Source organism: Nesoenas mayeri, assembly GCF_963082525.1.
Source record: "Nesoenas mayeri genome assembly, chromosome: 16".
In the NCBI taxonomy this organism is placed as follows: Eukaryota; Metazoa; Chordata; class Aves; order Columbiformes; family Columbidae; genus Nesoenas; species Nesoenas mayeri.
Window position 1 is genome coordinate 14,228,136 of NC_137562.1, and position 23,625 is coordinate 14,251,760.

Consider the following 23,625-nt stretch of genomic DNA (forward strand, 5'->3'; position numbering starts at 1 on the left):
GGAGAAAGTTGCCATCTCTTGAGCATGCTGCAATGTAAGAGCCCAGTGATGTTAAACCTGTTTGATTTTTTCCATTTGACCATCATTTTAATAGAGACAGCCAGCGTTACAAGGAGATGTAGGAGTGACATGTTACAAGACATGTTGTTCCAAACCAAGATGCTGGAAGAGGAAAGGAGCAAAACCTCACTAGGGAGGGCAGAGTTGCTTCTTGCACACATGCGTGTTCCAAAAGAAGTTTGTGCATTCTCTCAGCGTAAAAGGGAAAGCAAAAAAAACGTGGGTTTTGCCCCTCTGCACCAGAAAATGCTGCACAATCCCACAGTGAGGATTTTTACATCACCAGAAAAGCAACATATTTTTTTAACTTTTTCTAATCTTGCTCTGGGAAATGTTGAACCTATAAACAGAAACCCACTCAGCCAGCACTAGTGCCCTGCTTTCTGTTATTTAATAAAAGTGCCTTTACCTTCTCTTGTAGGACTGTCTCTCATTTCGCATGATCCTCTAAAGCAGTCCTCCTTTTATACTCCTTTTCCTCACATTTGGGTGTCCGTGGCATTACAGATGCAGTCTCACCAGTAGCAAATTACAACAGTAACACTTCCTCACCTTCACAAGAAACATTCCCTCTGATATATTCTAGAACCATTTTTTTTTTCATCCATCATAGAATGGTCAGTGATCATCCTATAACCTGCTCCATATTTTGTTTGGTGGCAGGAAAAGTGGTTGGGCTAGACAGATGTGCCATTGAAAGATTCAGTAAGAACACGGCAAAATAAGACTTTATGGCTATATTCGGCTGAGATTGTCAGGTAGTGTTACGACTATTGGAAAGGCAGAGAGCAATTAGTTGCAGTATTTATGTATAAAACCTAACAGAACTTTACCTTAAGAAAAGAAAAAAAGGAAAGAAAACAAACCCAGGAGATACTGCAAAAGGAAAAAAAAGACAGGAATTGAATAGCAGAGACAAGGGGGAACATATGGCTCTCATTTTGCCACAAATATTGGTTAAGAAATCTTTTTTTTGAACTGGAAAACTTCTTCAGTGACAGCACGGATTATCTTGAAGATTCTTATCTATTTTAATCAGACTTCTTTTAGCACCTGCTGAAATCTCTCAGAGCTCAGGATTGGCTTAAATACATAGGAACAGGGCCCTGTGGCACGTATTCCTTGGCAACAATCTGTTCTTCTCACCTCGTAGAGTGTAATGATGCCATTTGTCTCATTTGGAGGCTTCCACTGAACATAGATCTTCTCTTCAAAAGGTCCTCCCTGGATGGATTCCAAGGGAACAGGCCCAGGAACTACAGGGAGAAACAAGATAAGAAACCCAAAAAACTGTTAGAAGCTACCACCACCTCCAATTGCTCACACACCAAGAAGCCATCAGACGGGAAGTTCAGAGCTTGAGATTAAAAAATATATATATATATATTATATATATAAAATAAAAAAATACGTCCTCAAGACACTACCATTACCAAGGTGCTATCAACATTAAAGGCCTATTCTCAACCTCTGGTTCAAATAAGAACACCCTAATCTAACTACTAAGTGACAAAATCAGAATCCATGAAAATATGAAGCTAATTTCAGTATGTCCTTATTCCAACACAGCACAGCAGCAGCAGGGAATTTCATTTGTCCTCCTCCGCCCACCCAACAGCAAAGCTACATCCACCTCAACAGCCAGATTGCACCTTGGCAGAAACATGCCCCTGGGCTGCACACTTTTATCAATACGAAAGATTGATTTCCCTAGTAAAGTAACAATTTAAGATTTATATTTCATTATGGCTACAAGGCTGGCTAAAAAAATCCACCTACTCAAGCAAAATTTTAATGCTGTGGAAGATAACTAACTAAATTCACTCCTGAGTCTGTCTGATAAAAAACCCTGTTAATTTTTCTGAAAGATCTACCATCCTTTTATGTGTCCCCTGTATGACGCAGAGGACTTCAAGAGACACTTTCAGCTGAATGAAACTCCGGCCAGCAGCTCCTTCCAGCTCTGGCAGAGGAAGAACGCTCCTCTTTTAACACAGTAGAAAGAATGGAGGCTTGTAGTCTATGAGGGTCCTTGGTTAGAAATAGCTCAGACGGGATAACAACACTTTAAAACCTTCCATCAGTACCTCTGGACAACAGGTCTTGTGTATCAAGAAGGGAAGAGTTAGGACCAAGTAAATTTACCTTCTGAGACGTATTTATAGTGCTATGTCCAGAAGACCAATATTAAGAATAAGTTACGCTCTGGAAAAGAAAACTTTATACTCCTTTTTGGAACAGAGACATGAAAGCACAAGAAAAATCAACAAATGCACAGGTTACATTTGCCCATTTGATAAACGAAGCTGCTCTGTGGGTCCTGGGTAGTTCAGCACACAACTTCTATAGAATTAAACCTCCTGCCTCTTTGGTACCTGCTCAGAGTGGCACTTGTCATTTCCAGGCCATGGGAGTTATTTACACCTACAAACTTTACTTGCATAGCACACACTCTGTCCACAGAAGCCATTTATAAGTCTCAAGGGACAGAAGGTTATTATTTATGCCTTGAAAATATAAGTCTTCCTCCAAAAAAAACAAGCAAGGAAACCCAACGTAACTCACCATCCTCCTCAGTCTGCACAACCAGCTCCTCACTTTCCATTTTGCCCTCCGGGTTGGAGAGCGCCAACCTCAGCCTGATGGTCATGAAGGGCCGGAGACCCCGCAGGGTGTAGCAGCCTGATGGTCATGAAGGGCCGGAGACCCCGCAGGGTGTAGTGGGAAGAAGTCTGGATGAGTTCCTCTGCCTCGAATTTTTGCTGGTTAAACACATACTGATACTGGACGGTGAGATTGTAACTGTGGCAGCGGGTCACCGCATAACCAAAGGGCTCCCACTGCAATGTCAGCTGCCGGGAGCGAATATCAACAACTTCAACATTTTGTGGTCCATGGACAGGATCTGTGAAGCAAGTAAAGGAAAAAAAAAAAAATATATATATATATATATATAATTTGACATTAAAATAAGTCAGTCATCCATAAATATGCTTCTTTCCATTTGCCAGAATAACCAAGTACTTCGCAGTTCTGAATGTTCTTGTCTTTATGAAGTGATAGGGAGCGATAGGGACATTTATGTCAGCTCCACAAGTGTATTCTGGTTCCTGAGTTCTCCCTAAAAATCCCCTGAGGGCCCTGATCAGTGGTCATGCTTCCAATTCCTGTGAAACCTCAAGGAATCCAAACTGCAGCGTGATTCCCATCAGTTAAGTAGTGTGAAAGTCACACTTTCTTCGATCTTACTCAAGAAGAAAAGAACAAAAGCATGAGTGTAAGAATCAGGATTAAGAGCCGACCTGTTAACACAGTGCTACTGGCCTCACAATTGTTTAAATTCTTAAATATTTTAGCAATGGGGCACATGAGCAGGTCATACTGCTCTTTGAGTAAGTTTTCAGCATCATCTTTGTCTCATGCCAGTAAAGCTTTTGTTTCAGATCATATCAATGCCTTGGCCCCACCAAAGTTCCACTGCTCTTTATTATTCTTTCTACATTATCTGATTGAACTACAGTTTGAATATTCATACATAGGACTCATTTTCATCTGCTGTTCCTTAATTTATTTTTAACAGCATAACTCAGATGTTCTGACTACAGACTCTGCCTTTTATATAAAATATAAATGCATGCACTGCTAGACATGCAGATATAAAGAATGAACGATGAGTAAAACCAGTGTTTGAGGTATGTCAGATGGTAATAATATGGCACATGTCATAGTTTGTTTATCTGACATTTCTTCAACTTGCGTAGCTCGTTTGCTTTTTTTTTGCTCCATATATATATAATTGATCTACAATCCTCTAGTAGTGGTGAATATATGAAACTGGACAAACTTCTCCATTTCTGTATTCTTGGAATTATAGCTTCCAAATAATGCAAAAAAACCACCCCACCCTGAAAAATATTAACCTTTCACTTGGCTAGTGTATGAAAAGCTGCTAACATGTACTTCAACCTCAGCTGTATGAAAATACCTGCCAAAGCAAGGCAGAAACAGACTGACCCTATTTGAATACTTAGGAGATCATATATAAGAAGTCATAAACCAAAGTGAAATTTTCTAAGTGTCTTGAGACCCTGGAAAAATCAAAGGAAATTCTTAAGAGGCAGGAGCAATGAAACAGCTGCCACCGATCTATGCAAAGTCGTTTTGAACCCATGCAAAGAAAACTGCAGCCTCTGGGATTTCCCTGTGCAAATGCTGTATTGTTATTTCAGCCTGGTTGAACTATTAATTATGTTTTGAAAGTTCACATCAAAGTAAAGGACAGCACAATATTTTTTAATACTGCATGTCCCACTGATGCTTCCATACACATTATCACTCTGGTAGGCTGCTGCAAACACCCAGCAGGCCAGGAACCTTTCCTAAGTATTTGTGATGGATAAGCGGTCCAAATGGAAACAGAATCACAAAATCACAAACTCTCCCAGTGATCCCTCAGCCGTGCTCTCAGTCCTTAGTCCAGGTGAGCAGAAATTTCTGACCCAACAGTGACCTGCAGCGTTCAGAGACTTGCATTTTCTGCTATCACAATTTTATAGAAAAGTTGACTTTTATGGCTGGTTTTGCTCTTTCCTTATTGAGTGTTACAGATCTCATTTTGTCCATTGTAGTTTTCTTGCTCAAGGTAAGGTGTAGAAAGGCAGAGGTTGATTCAGATTATTAATAACAATTGTCTCTGCCATATACCCCTCCATCAAGATGAGAAGAGAGAGGAAAGGAAGTGAAGTTGAAACACACTGGGGTTTGAACATGAAGCTCAAGCTGAGCAGTGAAGTTAAATGGAGACAATCAGGTGGTGCCCCCAGGTTAACAACCTGCTGCAGGAGCCTAATTGCAAGAAATTGTTGCTGTCAGTGAAGACAAGACATTGAGCAGAAGATGTCCATGCTTGTCTGAGGCCCCATGTCTCCTGACCCTACAGAGAGCAGGACACAGTGTTTATTAGCAGTACAGGTGTCCACTGATTAAATTCTGTTTCCCAGCAGTAGGTTACAGAGACCAAGAGTGTACAAAGGGAAGAAAAATGACCATCATGGATAGGAGGCCTGAAACTGATGTCTTCTCATACAAAAACAGAAGGAAAACAAGTGTGAGTCTGATCCCTCCACCTTGCCCTCAACACACTGACACCAGAGCTCACCAGCCACTCCAACCAGAGGAGACCAACCAACCTGGGCACCCCAGTAAGGTCCCCATCCCTTCTTCCCAGGCACACTGGAAGGAGACAAGGAGAAGACTGAATGCGTTGGTAGCTGATAAGAAGACCTAAAGTTGTGTTCTCCCAAACACCATCATGGTACAACTCCTCTCTGTAGTCCAGAAATTATTTAAATTCATTTCAATTTACAAAATGTAAATTTGGTAGTATCACAACATGGTTGAGAACTTCACAGAATATTTCACTCTCGCAATAAACTGAGACCGTGGCCACTTTTCATGCAACAGCAACACAAGTCCTAATGACGGTCCATTCCTTTGTGTTTTTCAAAGACGTTGTTCTTGTTCTACAGATGTAAAGCCAAACAGTAATTTGACTGACAATGATTTTATTCCAGGTATTAGATTAGAGCTGAAACCTTCTCTAGCTTGCCTTTATTCCCTATTCCTCCTCTTCCTCCTTAAGTTTCCACAGGATGAAACAAGTCTAGGGAAACATACTTCCCATCAAAAAAACATAGCAAGATAACCAGAGAAAAAGCATTCAAGTGCTTTAAACAGCGCACAATTTAAGTGTGTGTGATGGTTCAGGATGAAACAACCAGCTCCACAGTCTGTGCTGTTCATCTCTTCAAAGCGATGCTGACAGAAGAGCTGCTCAATAAACACCTGCTGTATCAATGTCTCTGACGTGGCCATTTCAGAATGACGGACAAGTCTGTCTGTCCCTGACGTGCAGCGTGTCTGTCGGTGACAGGGCTGCTGTGTGGAGCGTCACAGCTCACACAGCTGCTGCCCATCACATCTCAGCCTGAATGGGGCATAAATGCCTTTTCAGACACGACAGATAGAAACACTGATTAAACAGAGTCAACCGGTCTTTCAATAGAATTTAAGTGTTTTGGCTTTGTCCTTTTTCTGCAGAAAAAAAATATATGTCCCTAATATTTGGATCTATATTTTTTTTAAACCAGTTTGGAAATCATTGGTCCAAAGAGAGTTCGCACAAAGCTGAAAACGGGCAGTTATACAGAAAGGCACGTTGTGAGAGAAGAATCGCAACAGAGAACACAGGAAAAGGGAGCGAGATCGATACAATAAAATCACCACAGAACAAAGAACCTGTTTGGAGTGATACCTACAACCAGCTAAACTCCAATCACACACAAAGAAACAGGTGTCGTTATGGCTAATGATGTTAAATAGGCTATTTTATGGTAATAAAGGAGGAGGAGCCCTGTCACACAGATTAATCCACTATGAAAGAAAGATGAAATAAGTTAGATAAAGGACTATGTGCTTAGATAAACCAAGCACCGAGCTCTCAAGAGGTAACATGATTGTTTTACTTCAGTTCACAGCACATGTACTTCATTTTCTGATTAATCTGGTTTTGTTTCAGTCACAAATTTTACTTTGAATCCTGCACTGCAAGAAACCCCAGATTTCCACAAAAAAAGGAAAAATATTTGATCTAGTACAAAACCATTAAACAGCCTCTGATCTCATAGTTCAACAAAGAAAAACAAAGAAAAATCAACCCAAATGCACAGAAACTACAACGTACCTGTGCTGGCTCCAGCTTCCAGAGCAGAGCTGCCAAACCTTCACTTGTAAACAACTTCAAGATAAGTAAGCGCTACTTTGTAAAATAAGTGTCATTAGCATCCGTTTAAGTGGATTTTATTTCTTCATTAAGTTATGAAACGGTAAAATGAAAGCGTTCTTCCTCTTCTACCTAAAGCTATTGTTCCCTAACAAACTTAAAAATAATAAATTAAAACAACTATAAAGGGTAATTACTGGTTTTATTAAAAAATCTATCATGGATACACATAGCAGTGGTATTCCATGGCTGGGAACAAAATGCACACTACTGAGCATTTTGATGATTAAACACAAAAGCATTAATTAGCATCGTTAAATATGCCAATGAAAGTGAGATCACAAAGCAGGTAAACCACTTGTTTTTTGTCAAACTAAGAGTAAAAACGTGTGTTTTCTACAATTTTCTTATGCGTAAATAAAATATTTATTTTAACTGTTTGTTTTTCCTATTGCGCATGTGCATTTCTTTCTATTACTTCTTTATCTATTTGAGCTGTTATCTTCAAATGGAATAGGTGGAAGAGATTGCAGAAACACGTAAGCCAGTTCCTGCCAAAACATAACCTCTTCATAAAAATAGATAAATACTATAATCAAAATAGTAGTTAAGAGAGAGGCTTCCCCTACACAGTCATGGGCCTGTTGAATTACTCTGAGCAGCAGGAAAAGCGTTGCTCTGGCTTTCCCTTGTTTGCAAGCGGGGCTTCCTCTTTAGGTCTGTGCAATCTCCAAGATAAATTCTCTATGTGCTTTTGGAAACTTGTCTTTAAAAAATAAATGAAAGTAAAAAATGACAATTTCCAGTGGAACTCCTCAGTCTCGCAGAAGGAGCCGGCAGGTGATGGAGCATTGGCTTTGCAGACACTATTGAAATATCCTAATTGAGGCTTGTCCATTTTTCTCAAGATTCAGGAGCAGCAGTAACTCCCTTTGTCACCAGATGTGGGTTGTCATACACTAAGAACCTCTTTATGATGGGGACGAGCTGATTCCTGATGACATCTAAAGGGATTTTCTCTGTACAGCACGTCATATTGGCAGAAGAAAAAAAGAACAACAGCAATATTTTCAATTGCTAAGAATGCAAAGACTGGATAATTACTTGAAGTAAAGTAGAATATGTCACAACCAGAATAACAAGGTTTGACAAATGCGGAGTTTGCAGGAGTGGGCACCTGGAAATTCAGCCAGTAGAAAAGAGGACGGAGACTGTAATACTATGTTAACCAGTTTCTTTTCCCAGTTTTTCCCTTAACTAGATCAAGAGACCTTTAAATTCCCACAGCTGAGTATTGGTTGCAACGTATTTCAGAAACACATTTTTAGAAAAGGTCTAGATACAATTTATGACCAGCTCTTTAATTCTAATTTCATGCTCATGTCTTCCTTCCACCAGAGTGTTGAAGTCAGCAATGCGATGCCATTAATGCCACGGGTGGTTAGCTATTATGTGAATGTACATATTTGAACAAATGTTCATCTCCAAATGCTATAGACGCTCTTTGGGATAGTGGAGGACAGATACAAGTTTGCTCTGAACAAAATCAATGCACTGCATTTAGCCCAATAATTGCCCTTTTCCTAGGATACAGTTGCACTTTTAACTCAAATAAAAATAAAGCAGAATAACTTGATGCCAGAGGCAAGTGCAAGGAGAGCAGAGTGCAGGGGGCAGGACCAGCACTTCTTCAAGACCATTTATATCTGATGAGCGTGCCACTAAGAAAATACTCTTAAAGGATTTCAATACAGGCATTATGTACAAGAATATACAGATAAACTAGCTCTTCAGAAACACTGTCAAGCCTATAAAGAGAGTGTAGCTTCTAACACAGCAATGGCTCTTAGTGTAATCTGAACACACAGGCCGTAGCGTCAGGATTACAGCAGCCTCGTTAATACCCCCAAACACACATTTATTTTCATTGAAATCCAAGTCTTTCTTTCAGCTCAAGCGTATATTTGTAAACTCAGTAACCTCTTTTCTTTTAAATGCAAATGGTTGACCACTTAGAAAATTACTCTATTTTTAATTGATTTCAAATTGTTCCTAATACCCATAACCTCCCTGCTGCCACACGGCCCAACTGTACGAGTACAGGTTTCTATCACCAGCCATGCTCGGGGTTTGCTCCGTGCTCTCTGCTCCACACTGCGGGAGGTGTGAATCTGCAATAGCCAGGGACCTGCACCTACAGGAGGGTTAGGGAGTTGGGGAACTCCCTGGTAGGCTCACAGGAAAGCTGATTTCATCCAGAAATATCCCCCAGGGAAAGCTCATATCACTTGTTCCACATTGAGGGAAAAAAAAAAAGCCCCTAAGCAAACCCCCAAGATGTAGGTTTGCTCACCAAAGAATATTAAATCACTGCTGTTCTCTTTTGCTCAATACTACCTTCTAACAGAGAGCTGTAGCTTCCCATTCCCTAATCCCTATGTGCCATTCAGGCCTGGATACATCCTTTAAACCCCTTCTCAGCAAAGCAAGCAATTAGCAGCCAGCTACAGTTTTACAAGAGTATTAGCACAATTTAATTACTAGTCATGGAGGTCCTTTACAAGTGACATGACTGCATGAGGTTGTGCATATGCCCACACACATGCACACACCAGGTCTGCCTGAGGAACATCTCCAGTCCCACAGAGTTTGGACGTAGAATCTACCAAAAGGCAGCCTTTTGGGAGGAGAAAAAGATGAACAACGTAATAAAGACACATGTCCTTGCAAAGCATGTTGGTGTTCAGTTCTTAAGCTTCCCTATACTGAGATATTATCTTGGAACTAAAAATAGGAGCCCTGGTTTTAATGAGGACAAGAAGGTCAATTCTAATGGACCTAAAGGTATAGGCATAGCTATGGGCCATCTATATGAGAAAAAATGGTTGTTTCCTCATTTACAGGCACATGGCAATGTAGAGGTAGATTTATAGCTTGCTTGCTTTCTTTGTCTTTCACAGGTAGTACCACGGAGCTGGATTTCACTAGATAGGAAATCAGATTCCCCATGACCAACAAGCTGTGTGTTACTACAACCAACAGCTCCAAGACAAAACTGAGAAAGCCCATGGAAGATCTTGGTCTGAAGGTCTCATGCACATGGAACCCAGCTGAAGAGAAGCTGGATGGTGAAGAGCCACATCTGGTTCAGGAGCTGCATTGCTCTCAGGTTTGGGCTGTGAAATACAGTGAAACAAGGTTTACAGCACTGCTTAAAAACGACAGTGGCTAATGAGCAAGTTAGTTAGTCATGCCCTAAAAGTTAGGGAGTCTCGTTTCTCCACATCAAGATCTTCAAGCTTTAGTATGTTGTGGGGTTTTTTTTCTGGGCGATTTGTCTCTTGCACTGGCCATTTCTTACTGCAAATGTAAAAAAGAAAAGAAGTGAAGTGGAAAAAAGCAGAGTGTGTTGTTTTCAGCAACTATGGTTTGATCCTTTGCTGCCATGGCTATAACAACAAAGCTAGAAGGAAGCAGACGAGCATTCTTGTGTGAAAAAAAAGCCTATGTTTTTAACAGAATTAGGCAGCTGAGCTCATTTCCACCCCATTAGGATCAGTCTATGAGACAGTGCTGCCAATGAAAGCGCAAGAGATTAGTTTTCCCCTCACTAGCTTAAGCAATGCTCTGGACACCAAATACAGATCATGACACTTTTCAGGGATATTGCAAAGCTCGTGCAGGGAACTGATCCAGATCCTGCCTTTCAATTTCTCTGCAAAGCCATTTCCACACAAATGCACCACTGTGCCCTGAAAGAGTTTATTTGGAAATGGAAAAAGGAGAAAGAAGGCAGATGCTTATTGGAAATCCATTTGCTGAAAGTGTGTTAAGGAAAGCTAAGAGTTTCTAAGAAAAGATCTGTTAATATGTCACCGAAACATTCCAATATCTACTGTCACAACTTGGCACCGCAGGTCTGCAAGTTGTGAGCACTTGCGGTGAGACACACTTTTTATTCCTTTTAATACACCTTTGAATTTATGTAAGGAAAATACTGTGTTCCTAATTTAATTTTGCTTTAATATTCCTACCTAGAACAAGTGCTGAAAAAGTCAGTTTGATGCTTGGTTGTCCTCCAGCTGTTAATGATTTCCTTCTGTTCGGAGCAGAGGCCAAGATAGAAGGGCAGAGAAAAATAGTTACTGCTTTGCTGCTATAATAACAATATTCCTACCGGAGATGTGTTAGCATTCGCTTCCTAGATAGTTGTAATTTATCTTGAGAAGCAGAAGATTAGAAACATCAGGGATCTCCAACTGGCATCCATTCAGCTCTACTCTCTCAAGATTTACAGATACAACCGCCTTCTCTTCCCTCTTAATCTTCAGGAAATCTCCTGTGAAACTTAAAATCCAAGATCATCACAGCTACAAAGTGAAGCAATCAAGAGTTGGGTCCATTTAGAATTAAGGCTGCATGGACAATGTGAATTTTGTATGATTTGTGCCTACGCACTGTGCCCAAGGACTAGAGATCTTGAGTGTCTATGGTATCTGGGGGCTCAAAAAGAGCCCAGCAAACTCCTTCAATACCCTGGTGTCTTATGGCAGCCCAAACCTCCCTTAAGGCAAAGGGACTTAATCTATATTGCAAGGCAAACTCCCTGCGTAGCCGAACCCAGTCAAAGCTGTGTACAAGAAAGCAACATTTAATTTGGTTTCATATTTAGACTTTAAGAACCTGCAACATGGATTCCTTTTGCCTGTGTGCCTATCACAGCACTTCACACAAAGGTCAGGGGGATCACCAAAAGATTTGTTAATGAGTGCATATGACATTGTTTTAAAAATATAAATAGTATAAGATCTGAGATCACTGGAAACACTGCAAAGAAAAGGAACACAAAGGACCAAAAATTCCTCTGCACATCACAGCCAAGACAGTAAAAGCTCAACAGAGGAACCTTGCCTAAGCACTGGTTACATCACTACTACATCTAACAGAAGCACAAGTCCTTTGCTTTCATTATACTTACCAAAAGAAGACACAAGTGAAAAGACAGTAATTGGCTCTCAGTACTCAATTAAGACTTAGGATGTCAATCAAAGGAGGTAAAAAGCTGTTCGTGTTTAGTGCTGTTCAGAGAACACATCTGCCGTATTCATTGTCTGTGCTCTCCAATCTAGACAGCGCTATCTGTGTTAAAGATTACAAGACCACCTAATGGAAACCTAACAGCTTGGGGAAGCGTTAGGTACCCGCATACTCACCAAAATAAATTCTCCTGTGAGAGCAGTTTATTGATTTGTATATTTGACTCTCTTTGGGATTATTGTTCAATTACTTTTATCCTCTGAGATGAAAGCAGCTGAATGTAACATCAAAAGCAGATAAAAAAGTCGCATGTTTCAATTTTTCTTTTAAATCTGCATAATATCCATTACAGATCCAATTTTCAAGAGAGCCCTCTGAGAGCAACAGTGGAGGATAACTCCATCAGACATACAGCTCTCATCTACATTTTCCCTAATTACTCTGGCTGAAGCCAGCATCTGTCCTATAGAGCACATCATTTGTCCTTGAGCAAGTGACAGTCTGCAGAAGCCGTCTGACTACATCTCTTTATCAGGTGAGGTGTTTGCTAATTGTTGATATGATGAGTAATTTGTCACCACTTATAAATACAAGCACAGCATATAATTCCCACTCCTAACTTGTATTGCCATTGAAGAGCTTAAAGCACGGCGGTGGTCAAGAGACCATGCAAATGTCATTTTGCTGACCTGCATTTATTCTTCGCTAAAAGTGTTTCATGCCCTGCGTGCAAGAAAAAAAGAGCTATTTTTAATTACCAACCTTCTGTTTTCAGTGTGGGACATGGGCTCACATCATTTTTGGTTTGCTGCACACATCGTAGCCGTGCAGCACCTGGAATCGGGATCTTGCTGTCTCAATTGAGAGGCACATGTTGTAACAACAGGAGCTGACTGATGCTCCTTCCATTTGCACAAGGTGAGCTTTGCTAAAGCTCCTCAAATATGAAAAACCACACACTCCAAAGTTAAAACTAGCAGGAGGATTTTATCATGAATAGCGCACTAGGAGAACAGTGCCCGTGTTTTACGAGCAGGGACATTACAACCAAAGTTCAACTTGCAAACAGCACCTTGGTGAGTACAGCCTTTAATTTTAAAACTCAAACACCTGACCTTACCAGCAGCGAAATACCAACTAACAGCATGAATGTGAGTTTTGTTAAATGTAGATACGCAGTAATAGGCTGATTTCAAATAAATACTTACACTTCCCAATTTGGATTTTTAACAAATATCTGTTAAATCAGCTTTAAGAGGAACTATCCATTTTACAATACAAACAGTTCAGAAAGGCGATTAAGCCGCTGACTGCACTCTCTCACTTACCTGCATGGATGTGAGAGCAAGACACGGAATTCACAGCAGCACCAGGGCAGAGGGACAGACCCATCAGAAATAAAGCACTGGTGTTCCACACCATTGCAGCTGGATTTTTACTGCATTCGAGCTATTAATCTGCTCTGGCACTGCTTTTGTCTTTTGCAAAAGCTATTGCAGAGAAGGCCGGCCTGTAGAAAGCACGTTTGCTTTTCTTTTAGTGATGCAATTACAAGGGGAATGTAGCCGTGAGTATTACTGAACTTTAAAAGATTGTGTCTAGGGGCATTAGGTCGTACCCAAAGAAGTGTTAGTGCTCCACCTCGACATGAAAAAAAATCACACTAAAACTTACAGCAACACATTTGAAGTCCATTAACAAGCGCTTTCAAATGTCATGCCTCAAATGCGACAGTGAAATTCCCGAATCAATCAGCCAAAGGGAATTATTTTATGCAGAAATTACATGAAGACAAAGGAGCAGAAATCAGTAAAATGTAGAATAACTTTATGCTGTAACCTAAGAAACTAAATAGGCTTTTAGGTGAAATAAGAAGCAACGCACTATGTGTATCTGCTTCATGGGAGGATGACTTGCAGAACACTTTTTTTCTGTAGTAGAACAAGTTTGGGGATTTTAATTTGTGATCTGCCCTACAAATAGTGCCCGGGATGACTTCAGGCGTGCACACGCAAGGGCAAATACAACATGTGCCAACTGCACAAAAAAAGGTGCTACTTTCTCACACAGTAACTATGATGTGATTATCAGTTTAAGAAAATGTGTATTAAGATGAAGATGGAATATATTTGCACCTGGAACTGAGCTTAAAACTGAAAGATCATGTACATAAAATTAAAAAAACCACACTGTACTATTGTTTAAGTTTTGCTGGACATATTTCTGAATGTTTCTTGCACTCATACAACAATTACACTGCCTGGGTGGGGTAAAGATGATTCCAGCGGTGCGTATTTCATAGGAATCCAACTGGTCACGTAACAGTTAATGAAGGAGACTGAAAAATCCTGAGAACAGTTTCTAAGTTACAGATTACCCATACAGTGCTAATCTCTTTATGTACTTCCATAGCAACTGCTACAGAAGTACACCAACAGAAAAGTTAATTTATTATAGAGAGAGTAGTATAAGGAGATTTCTATACCCACTCATAGCAAGTTCAAATTTGTAACTTCAATCTTTGTCAGAAGTATTATTGCAACAAGACTTGCAGACGATTGGAATAAATTCAGAATCAGTTTGAAGAACTTATCCGCGTCCAGGCTGTCTCAGCGGAGGTAAAAGCACCCAGCTGAGACCCCCAATGCGGCAGCTTGAGAACAGAAAGCAAAGCAAACACCTCTTCACTGGGCAGGCTCTACCACTGAGCTCAATTCCTCAAAAGCATCAACGACCTAGGAACTTTCTAGTACCAAAAGATAAAGCCCCAACCCTGCAAACTGAAGAGGTCATTGTGTCAGATGAGATACAAGCGGTATTGCTGTTATGTGTGAAATCCTCTTTGACATGCCCCTGCATAAAACATTTCAATTAATGTTATTGCTTAATCCATTTATATTTAAAGCAAAGTGGCGTGAAAAGGAAGCCCTGACACTGCAACAGTCTTTGGTGATAATTCAAAGCAAGAAAGAATTTCCTCACATCGTGGACCATAAAAGCAAACACAGAGCTGATAGGAGGGAACCTTTCTTGATAAGTTTTCTATTCCTTCCTAGAGGAAGGAGATTTTCATCTCCAGGAATAACAGTGTAAAGCAACATGCTTGTCAGCTTACCTACTTACTCATACCAGCCTGGCTTTAGGATGCATGGACTGTGCATCCTTAGCAGTGCAGCCACTGAAAACCCAGATATGCTGCAAATGACACTGAATAAATTCATTAAATATTGGGCTGGTTTCTCCTGTTAGATTGCATTCTCTTCTGGGATATGCTTTGAACAGGTAGTTTTAAAAGTAACTTGAGGACATCTCCACAAAACGTAAGCAATAGTATCAAAGAGAAAAAAGGCACACTATAATGTAAATATACAGTCTCTCCACAAGAGAATAACTAATGTATGAAGAAACAAGAAGCAGAATCTAAGAACCAGAAATGTTCAGCTGCAGGGTTAATATTCTTGTGAAGATAATCCTCCTATCCAAGATGTGACAAATCCAACTTCCTAGCTGGCTTTGAGACATGAAATAAAGCTGCATTCAGCAGCAATGGACAGCACATGTCTGATGCTTCTATTATAAGCAGAAATTAATACCCAGGTAGAAATAACCATAAATCAGTCTTACTTAGCTCATCAGCTGAAATGCCAGCCGTTACATAAGAATACATTTTTGGCATTTCCAATCTCACACTTCATTGTGATACAAAGTCAGCCTTGACACTTAATCCTGGTGTGCTAATCGGGAAGGGTGGGAACGCAAGGAGTGGAGCTTCATCCCACTGCTCAAAGCCCGGACACATCGGGAGGCTGTTCTGCTCGTGGTGCCTGGACATCTGTCACCACCTTAGAAAGTGGGAAGGAGAAGGAGCAGTATATCCTGAATAAAGTTTGAAAGTTATAGGCTTCTGAATGCCAGTTCCAAAACAAAACACATCGATAATGAATAACTTGATTGCGAAGCGGATCAAATGCATTGCTCAGCAGTGTTTCAAAAAGATGGATCCCATTTCAAAGCCATTTTTTATTTCAAACTGGGTTCATCTTTCTGAAACACCCTACACTCTAAAAAAGGCAGGCCTGGGTATTTTTGCCTACAATATGCTCGGTTTGTTGCAAAAGGAACCAAGAAACTTGATCTCTATGCTTTGAACAGACGCATGTAAGGTTTAACATATTTGATAAGAAGTCCGTAACTATCTTTTTTGTCTTGTTTTATGCCTAATGCTTCAAAAGAAATTAAAAAAACCTCACTGAATTAGTTATACATCATTATACATAAGGAGACATCAATGGAGGTTATGTAGTCAGAGGCTAAGGCTCTGAAGAACAAATTTCGTTATTGGAATAAGGACTATGATAAAAATCCTCTTCCATGTTTTCCTCCCCGCTTCCTGACCCCCCAAATGTTTAAATAACTATAGTGGAAAATACTAAGATATCTTCACCCAGCTAGTCATCCATAGCCCGAAGTGAGCATGACGTGCAAAAGCCTGAACTTCATACTGAGTTGTTATTTTGTCCATAGCAGGCAAAGCTTTTGTCAGCTGATAATCATACACGGTGTGTTTATATTGACCTATTTAAAATCTCAAATGGTTATAATAGAAGCTTTTAAAAAGGCACTTCTCAGAAGTGCTATTCAAAAAGTATAATGGTCCCATTTGTCGAAAATGCAAGTTTGCCCTTTAGCACAGGCCTGGCGCATAAAATAGTCCTCAAACTCCTCCTTTTAAAATAGCTGCTTTCTTCAAGTTTTCAACTGCTGACACTGAAAACACACTCTGCCCCTCTTTCAGAGGGCAACTATTTTGTTTTGGCCTGCTCAAGAAGAAATGAAAGTTGATTGTCTCCAGCACCCTCCATTGACGCCTCTTCAGACTGGAATGTGCCCTTAAGGTGTCTTCAATCCTTGTAGATTTTCATACATGATAAGGATGAGCAGGGCAGGAAAATCTGAGGATGGAAATGTCTGTGTTGGAGATGGAGCACAGATACGCTCCAAAGTGAGAGACAATGTCAAGTTTCTGAGGTTTCCACACTGCTTACCAAATGTTTTACACTGTGTTTTAATACAACTGCTGCTCAGGGTAGGTAACCTTGGAGATAAACTGTTCGTGAATCAGCAAATACTTGCGTGTGTTCCTCAGATTTTTCTGAAGTGAGATATTTACATCCTTATATAATCCTAAGAGGAAACAGGTGGCTCTTCAATGTACTTGTGGCTTTTTCAATTACATGCTCAGGCTCACAGAATGAGGGCTCAGGGGTGGGTGGTTAGGAGCTGTGTAATTGCCCTGCTATGCCAGGCAGTGTTACAAAAGCACTGAAATCTCCCTTACTAAACAAGAATGTATTGGTTTGCTTGTATGCAATTTGTGGTGTGGCATTTGTCCTGAATAATTTCCTTTTGCGTTTGAATGCAAACTGAAAACATTTATTTCTATCTACTTTCACAAGCTGCTTTGCATCCAAATTATAGGAACTTGTATGCACATTTGCTACAGACTAAACAATATAAAAGAGGCACGTGCTGGAATACATAGAGCAACTAAACCAAAAATGGCTCTAAAGTTCTCACTTTTCTCCCAAGGTCATAGAAAGCTATAAACTGACCAAGTTCAACAAGTTCACCTACACACCTGCCATCACCCATTGCTCAAATTCTATGTCACATCCATCAGGTTTCCATATAAGAGGTTCATAAGCACAATCAGTATTCACGAAGGAACAAGTTTTGATGCCATATCCTTCTAACCTGCCAACACAAATATTTAGATTGCTATTGGACCTTGGATATCAACAAATATCAGAAAAGGACACAGGAAAATATAAATATTCGTCTTTTTCAAAGCATTATGTTTACATGAGCAAAGAAGTTTCACTTAGAAACGCCTCAGGACAACAGATCGTTAGGAGAATATCCTCTGCCTTTGTAGAGCATACTGTACGAAATGATCTGGCACCTCAATTTCCACTCTCAGCTTAATTGCCCCAGGCAAAGAGGCTACTAATCCTAATACATTTCCCAAGACTGAGGTTTAATAGAATTAGTTTGCTTTTTTCTTCCTTAATTTCCATTCAACTATTCATAGCTATATTCTGGGTATCATCCTACATTCTTCTTCCCTCTAAGTGTTTACAAATGCCTAAATTATATACTTGGGTTTTTTAACTTTCTGCCCAGATGTTGCCCAATAGAGGCAGGTTTGTCTAATGCAGAGCCACAAGACAAAGGGTTCGATGTTTCCAACACTGCAGGCAGAAATATATTTCTTATTGGAAATGGCAAGGTAACGCTGAACTCCACCTTTCAACCACTTACCCCAAAACCCTTCCAAAGTTTGTTCATTCAAATGAAGCAGAACTTGGGCCAAAATGTAACCAAAGACATTTAGTATGTCCCAATACTAATTCTGAAACAGCAATTACATCTGTGCTGAAATACGTCAGCTTTCCGTTAAAGAAAACCAAAAAAGCATTATGAATAAACCTGACTCATCTCAAAAGTTCTTGGGGTATCGTACATGGTACCTTAGCTTCATTTCTTTCCCTAATATGTAGCACCAAAAATAAGCACACATCCTGTCCTGGGAGCATGAATCAAGCTTGTTTCTTGTTAATCTAAGAATTTTATGAAGCTTCATCGTCACTGAACACCAAGGAGCACGAGACCTTTATTTACTCCCATATTTTTATGGTGTCTAATTCTCATGTCCTTGCAAGAGGTTAATAATCTACTTTCTTTCACTGTTTGTTTCAGAGTCAAAAATCAGCACATGCTACACGTCATTCACTGAAGCAATCAGAACAACACACTCCAGCCAACACCATTTATCAATGCCAACCGGAAGAGCAATTATATTTCATCCAACCAAATATACACAGACAGGCATCGCATCTTTGATGACAGGCAAAACTATCGGCTGTACAGCTCTCATCAAGTCCCCACTGAGACAAAACTGTACGTGGGTATTTGTGCTCGTCTAGGAATGCATTACAGTGGAGTAATCAGAAAATAAAATTTTAGAGACATATTCCAGGGATGGGAGCAGAGGGAAATTAAGAACATAAATCTTGAATGAATCGAAAGGGAAAAAAACCCCATCAAAATGCATAATGGTTTGATTTGTCAAAATATATGACAATAGCTTGATTTTTTCAGATTTCCTGCACGCCTGCAAATCCAGACTAATTCCATTAACATTAGAGCTCTGGTGGAAAGCTGCAAGAGAAAAGTCTCTGATTGTAGTTTGTTTTTTGAAGCAAACACAGAGAATCACAAAGCTATTAAACACTCATCACTCTTCTCTGCCTAATATCAACCACAGTATATGCTTTATTGCCTAATGTTTATCTCAAAGTGGTACCCAGAGAATCCAGCTAAGGCTTATGCAATAACGTGTGTACAGAGCTTGGTGAAGTCACAGGGGCTATTCGGTGACTTAGAATGTATTAAAAGAAGTCTTACAAAGTTAAAAATTGCAAGCAAAATATATATGCATTCACCTACATTTTGTTATTATATATAAAGTGCATACTGTTAGGTGGAATAGATACATAATTCTTGGGGTTTTGTTGAAAAAATGGGAAGGGAAGTACAAGAAGCAATCAATAGGATGAAGGGAGAAAAAACTATTAGTGAGTGTTTTCAGTGTCCTTCTAATGCTTTATTCTACAGCCATCTGAGACCCTTAAAACCAGCATTGTCCCTTTAGATTGCCTTACTAAATTAGTACAATAAAGCCTGAAATGATCTTCTGATAGCACTCGATACACCTACTGCTGCAAGAACCTTAAAGCTTTCAGCCACATCACGTAAAATTCCAGATAAAATGACCCGTTTTCCTTGTGTTTATGTAAAAGTCGAGTTCTCAATGGCAACAAAACACTCTGGGCAGCAAATTTCTAGGTATTAATTAATTTACCAAGTAGCTTAAGTCACTTAATCTTTGGCCTCCTGCCCTATAGTACAACCCAAAGCAGGTTATAATTGCCCAGAAATGCATTGTGCCTTTATTGCTTAATTATCAAGGTGAGATGCTCATATTTAATTAGGCATTTCATCATAACCACACACATCGCTAAGCATTACTACCAAAAAAAGTTCAATTAGCTAAAGAATATAGGTTTTTTTTCTTGTTTCATTCTTGCATGATATAAAGTTATACTTTGGAGCATAGTTTTTAATTTTGCAAAATGGGTCTTGAAGCAGAAATTATATATCAAGCTTTGCATTTCATGTATTAACGTCGGGTCAGATTGCAGGGCCCTCCTCAACCAGCGTCCTTCCTAATTCTACCCCTCTCTTCATGAAACACACAATACACATCTTTCTTTTTTAAACACACAACAGTGAAAAAATGTAATCTTGCGAAACACTTTTTAAAAGCGATTTTCGTTCAAAGCCCTGCAGTCAGCATGGGGGATATAAAAGGAACTCTTTGAAGAGCTCAGATGGTTTACTTTGCCATACAGGACAGTGAGTTTGATCTTTCAGCAATTCTACATGTCATTCTTCTATTACTTTAGGGTTTATGATCTGTTGGTTTTGACCCAGTGGGCATTCTTTGAACCAGTACTTGAATGAACTGCGTATTTTCCCTGAGAAGTACCAGAATTAGCGGTGTTGTGAGCATTAACAGGGATAGGCACTATTTATGTAGATAATCTTTCATTTGTAAAAGCATGTCCCAGGCTATTCAAGAACGAGGAGAATAAAAGGAGGAACCCAGCAATGAACAACGTTCTCCAGGGCAGAGAGAAAACACATGACAGTTTAGTTGAAGAAAAAAAGTTTCTACTGGGTCTTGCTATATATTTGTCCACTTCAGAGATTCTGAATGCCTGTGAAGTTATTAAGCAGTTATTAGGAATTTATGGATATATGTCATTTAAAAAAAAAATGTCAATGCCTCCTTAGCACTGTGTGCTACCTCAGGTTTTATTCATGATGTTCATGTTGTACCAACAACTTAAGCTAATTGCCACCAAGAGTTTTTTCAAATCATACCCATCTATCATGCCATTTATAATTAAATCATCATTTTCTAATGCAAGTATGGTCACAGTTTCAGTTCCAAGCACAGCTCGGGCACTAATGTGGTCTCAGGGTCACCTCGTGCTATCATTCCTCTGCTTTGTTTCTAGCAAAACATGGTATAAGAAAGAGGTACTTTTTCCTAAGTTCAGTTCCTACACGTAGATAATTGTATTATCTCTCTCTATCTCACAAGGAGTGAAAAAAAATTACATACAACACTAGTTCAGCAACATAATAATATGCTTTGAATGACAATACTTCTCCATTTACAGTCTGAATAGTTCTGGTAGTTTCGAAATTGCGCTTGTCTTTAATAAACAACTCTAAAACCCAAGTATTTCATAATGTCACATCTAGACATTCCTCAGATTCCTTATAGTTCTTCTAGGGAAAAATAAAACATATAAGAAGAACAGTGTACAGCACCTTGTCCTTCAGAAACAAAGGCTGTTTCAAAGTGGCCTCATATTCCTTTGTCTCTTGTTTTAGTGAGACAATCGCTGTATCAAAGCAGGTTTAGGAAGACAGATGAAAAGCAGGCAATGAAAAACCTAACAAAGGACTCGCTGCACACCAGGGGTTATATCCATAGAAACCAAAGTCACTTGTGAAGTTCGATGACAAGGAATTCCTGCTCCCCACCACAGCAGGGTGAGAGAAACCCTTGGTGGAAGCAATACAGATCCTCTGTCACCATAGCCATTGGAGATGTCCCCCTGCAGACAGCACCCCTTGGGTTGGTGTTCCTCATCCTACATGCGATACAAAAAGCTTCAAACCAGCAGGTAGCTGCTTCGTTCATTAATGTGAAGAGCCACCTGCTTAAATGATCATCAGCTGATAGCAGAATATTTTTCACTAATCCTCAGAAAGGAACTGGAAAACTTGTTAAATAGACGAAGCACGACACTGGACAGAAGAGAGACAGAGCAAAGCTCCAGCACGTATCAGCTCATTTGGAAAGACATGTACAACTAATCTAGCCTGGCAGAAGGAACCAATCTCATGCAACCTTTCCTTTTTCTCCCAGACCAATCACTTGTAAATACTCCCACATACTTCTGACCTTATAGTCAAGGATATTACTTTGCAACCTTTGAAAGCAATAAAATCCTCAGAGGACAAGAGAAAACATTTTGAGGTGAGTCAGGGAAAAGAAAATAAGGTTTTCAGTTCAGGCAGTGAGAAGGGTAACTAGATCAAGCATCCAACAAGTTTCTAGCACTGGCATGAATGCCCAACAAAGGAACATACTCTAATCGGCAGATCTCGGATGATCGCAAGAACAGAATGGAAACAAACAGCGCTTTCCATTTATCACACCTTCCAAATTCCACTAATGCCAAAGAAGAGATGGTAAATGGATTGAGATGCTTTTGGGCAAGGTGTGTGTAGGGAAACACAAGAGGAATTTTCTAATTTATAGAAGAAATAAAAGAGATTGCACTGCATGCTGCTTCTGTAGGCCAAACTGGCAGGGACACTATGCTAGAGCCAGCAGCACAGTTTTACAGGGTACAGCTATTAAACTGGTATTTTACTGTCAAGTCATCAAAGCTGTTCCTTTTCACTCTTACCAGTTGAACAACAACCTCCCCCTATGTGGTGCTGAAGGCACAAAAACTTGAGAAACCGGCAGAGACTAGAGCAATTGAAAAATTATTGAAAGAAACAAAAACTTTAACGGAAAGTATGTGAAGTTCAAGCAACTGAGATTTCCTTTCAGGTGTCTTGCTCTGGCATGAGCTTCTCTGAAGTTCAAGGCAGGAGTTCAGCAGGACTTCCCAGCTCCAGATGCCAAAAGCCATTGCGGTGCTTCGTGTCCAGTGTCACTGGTGATGTGCAGCAGAGACACAGCCCTAGATGTTTGTTACCAAACCCAGAGCATCCCCTGGTGTCCTAATTGTAAGGAGCCATTGAAGGAGAAAATGTTGGTTTTGCAACTGTCAATCTGAAACCTGGTAAAGACTGAGGGACACCTAGCTATCAGACCTTGAATGTAAAACGAAGCCTCTTTGCACTAAATGCAAATCGATTCTTGTGGTTCAAAGTTAAGTTGGGAGGGGAGGTAAGAGCGCCAAGAAACCAGATCTTAAATGGAAATAAATAAGTAAGGGAAGGGTCATTAGAAGTGGAGCAGCGAGAGAGGTAAACTGAGGCAGGACATGTGGGAAGGGTCGGGTAGTCTGTGAATCCTGCACCCAACCAATGGGGAACAGGGGAGAGAATCTGCTGCCAGGATTAGGGTAATACAAGAAAGTTTAGCGTAGTTTGGCAAAACTATTGTTTTAGAATGGAGATGTAGATCTCCAGAATGGAGATGTAGATTCTACAGAAAAATTTAAGTACTGCACATCTTTTTATGTTTGGGTGGTATCAAAATCAATGGTAAGGTGCCTGGTGCAGAGGGTCCATACAGCAGTGGAGACATTTCAGTTTATGGGCAAGCTGATATACTCAAAGAAATCCTTTGATTTTCCTTGGGCTGATCTTTGATGTTTATGCCACTGCAGGTTCCATTTGCTGTTTTCACATCTTCAAAGGCACCTAAAAACATCTTATCCAGCCACATTTTCCTCTAGCAAGTTAAAATTTTAGAGAAAAAGAATAAAAAAAGAAAAAAAAAAAAAACACACAAGGATGGTTGTGTGAACTACCAAGTTACTTGCTGTAAATCACCATCATTCAAACGTATTCTTCCCAGCCTT

The 23,625-nt window shown here is 39.9% G+C and overlaps 1 protein-coding gene across 1 annotated transcript in view; it reads right to left on the reverse strand.

The window, feature by feature from the left end:
• PTPRT (protein tyrosine phosphatase receptor type T) overlaps window positions 1-23,625 on the reverse strand; it is a gene marked incomplete at both ends in the record, with an annotated part of 367,619 nt that overhangs the window by 137,245 nt on the left and 206,749 nt on the right. The window contains 3 exon segments of the mRNA XM_080354355.1: window positions 1,207-1,316; window positions 2,626-2,710; window positions 2,712-2,965. Of these exon segments, the coding sequence (XP_080210481.1) occupies window positions 1,207-1,316; window positions 2,626-2,710; window positions 2,712-2,965 (449 nt within the window).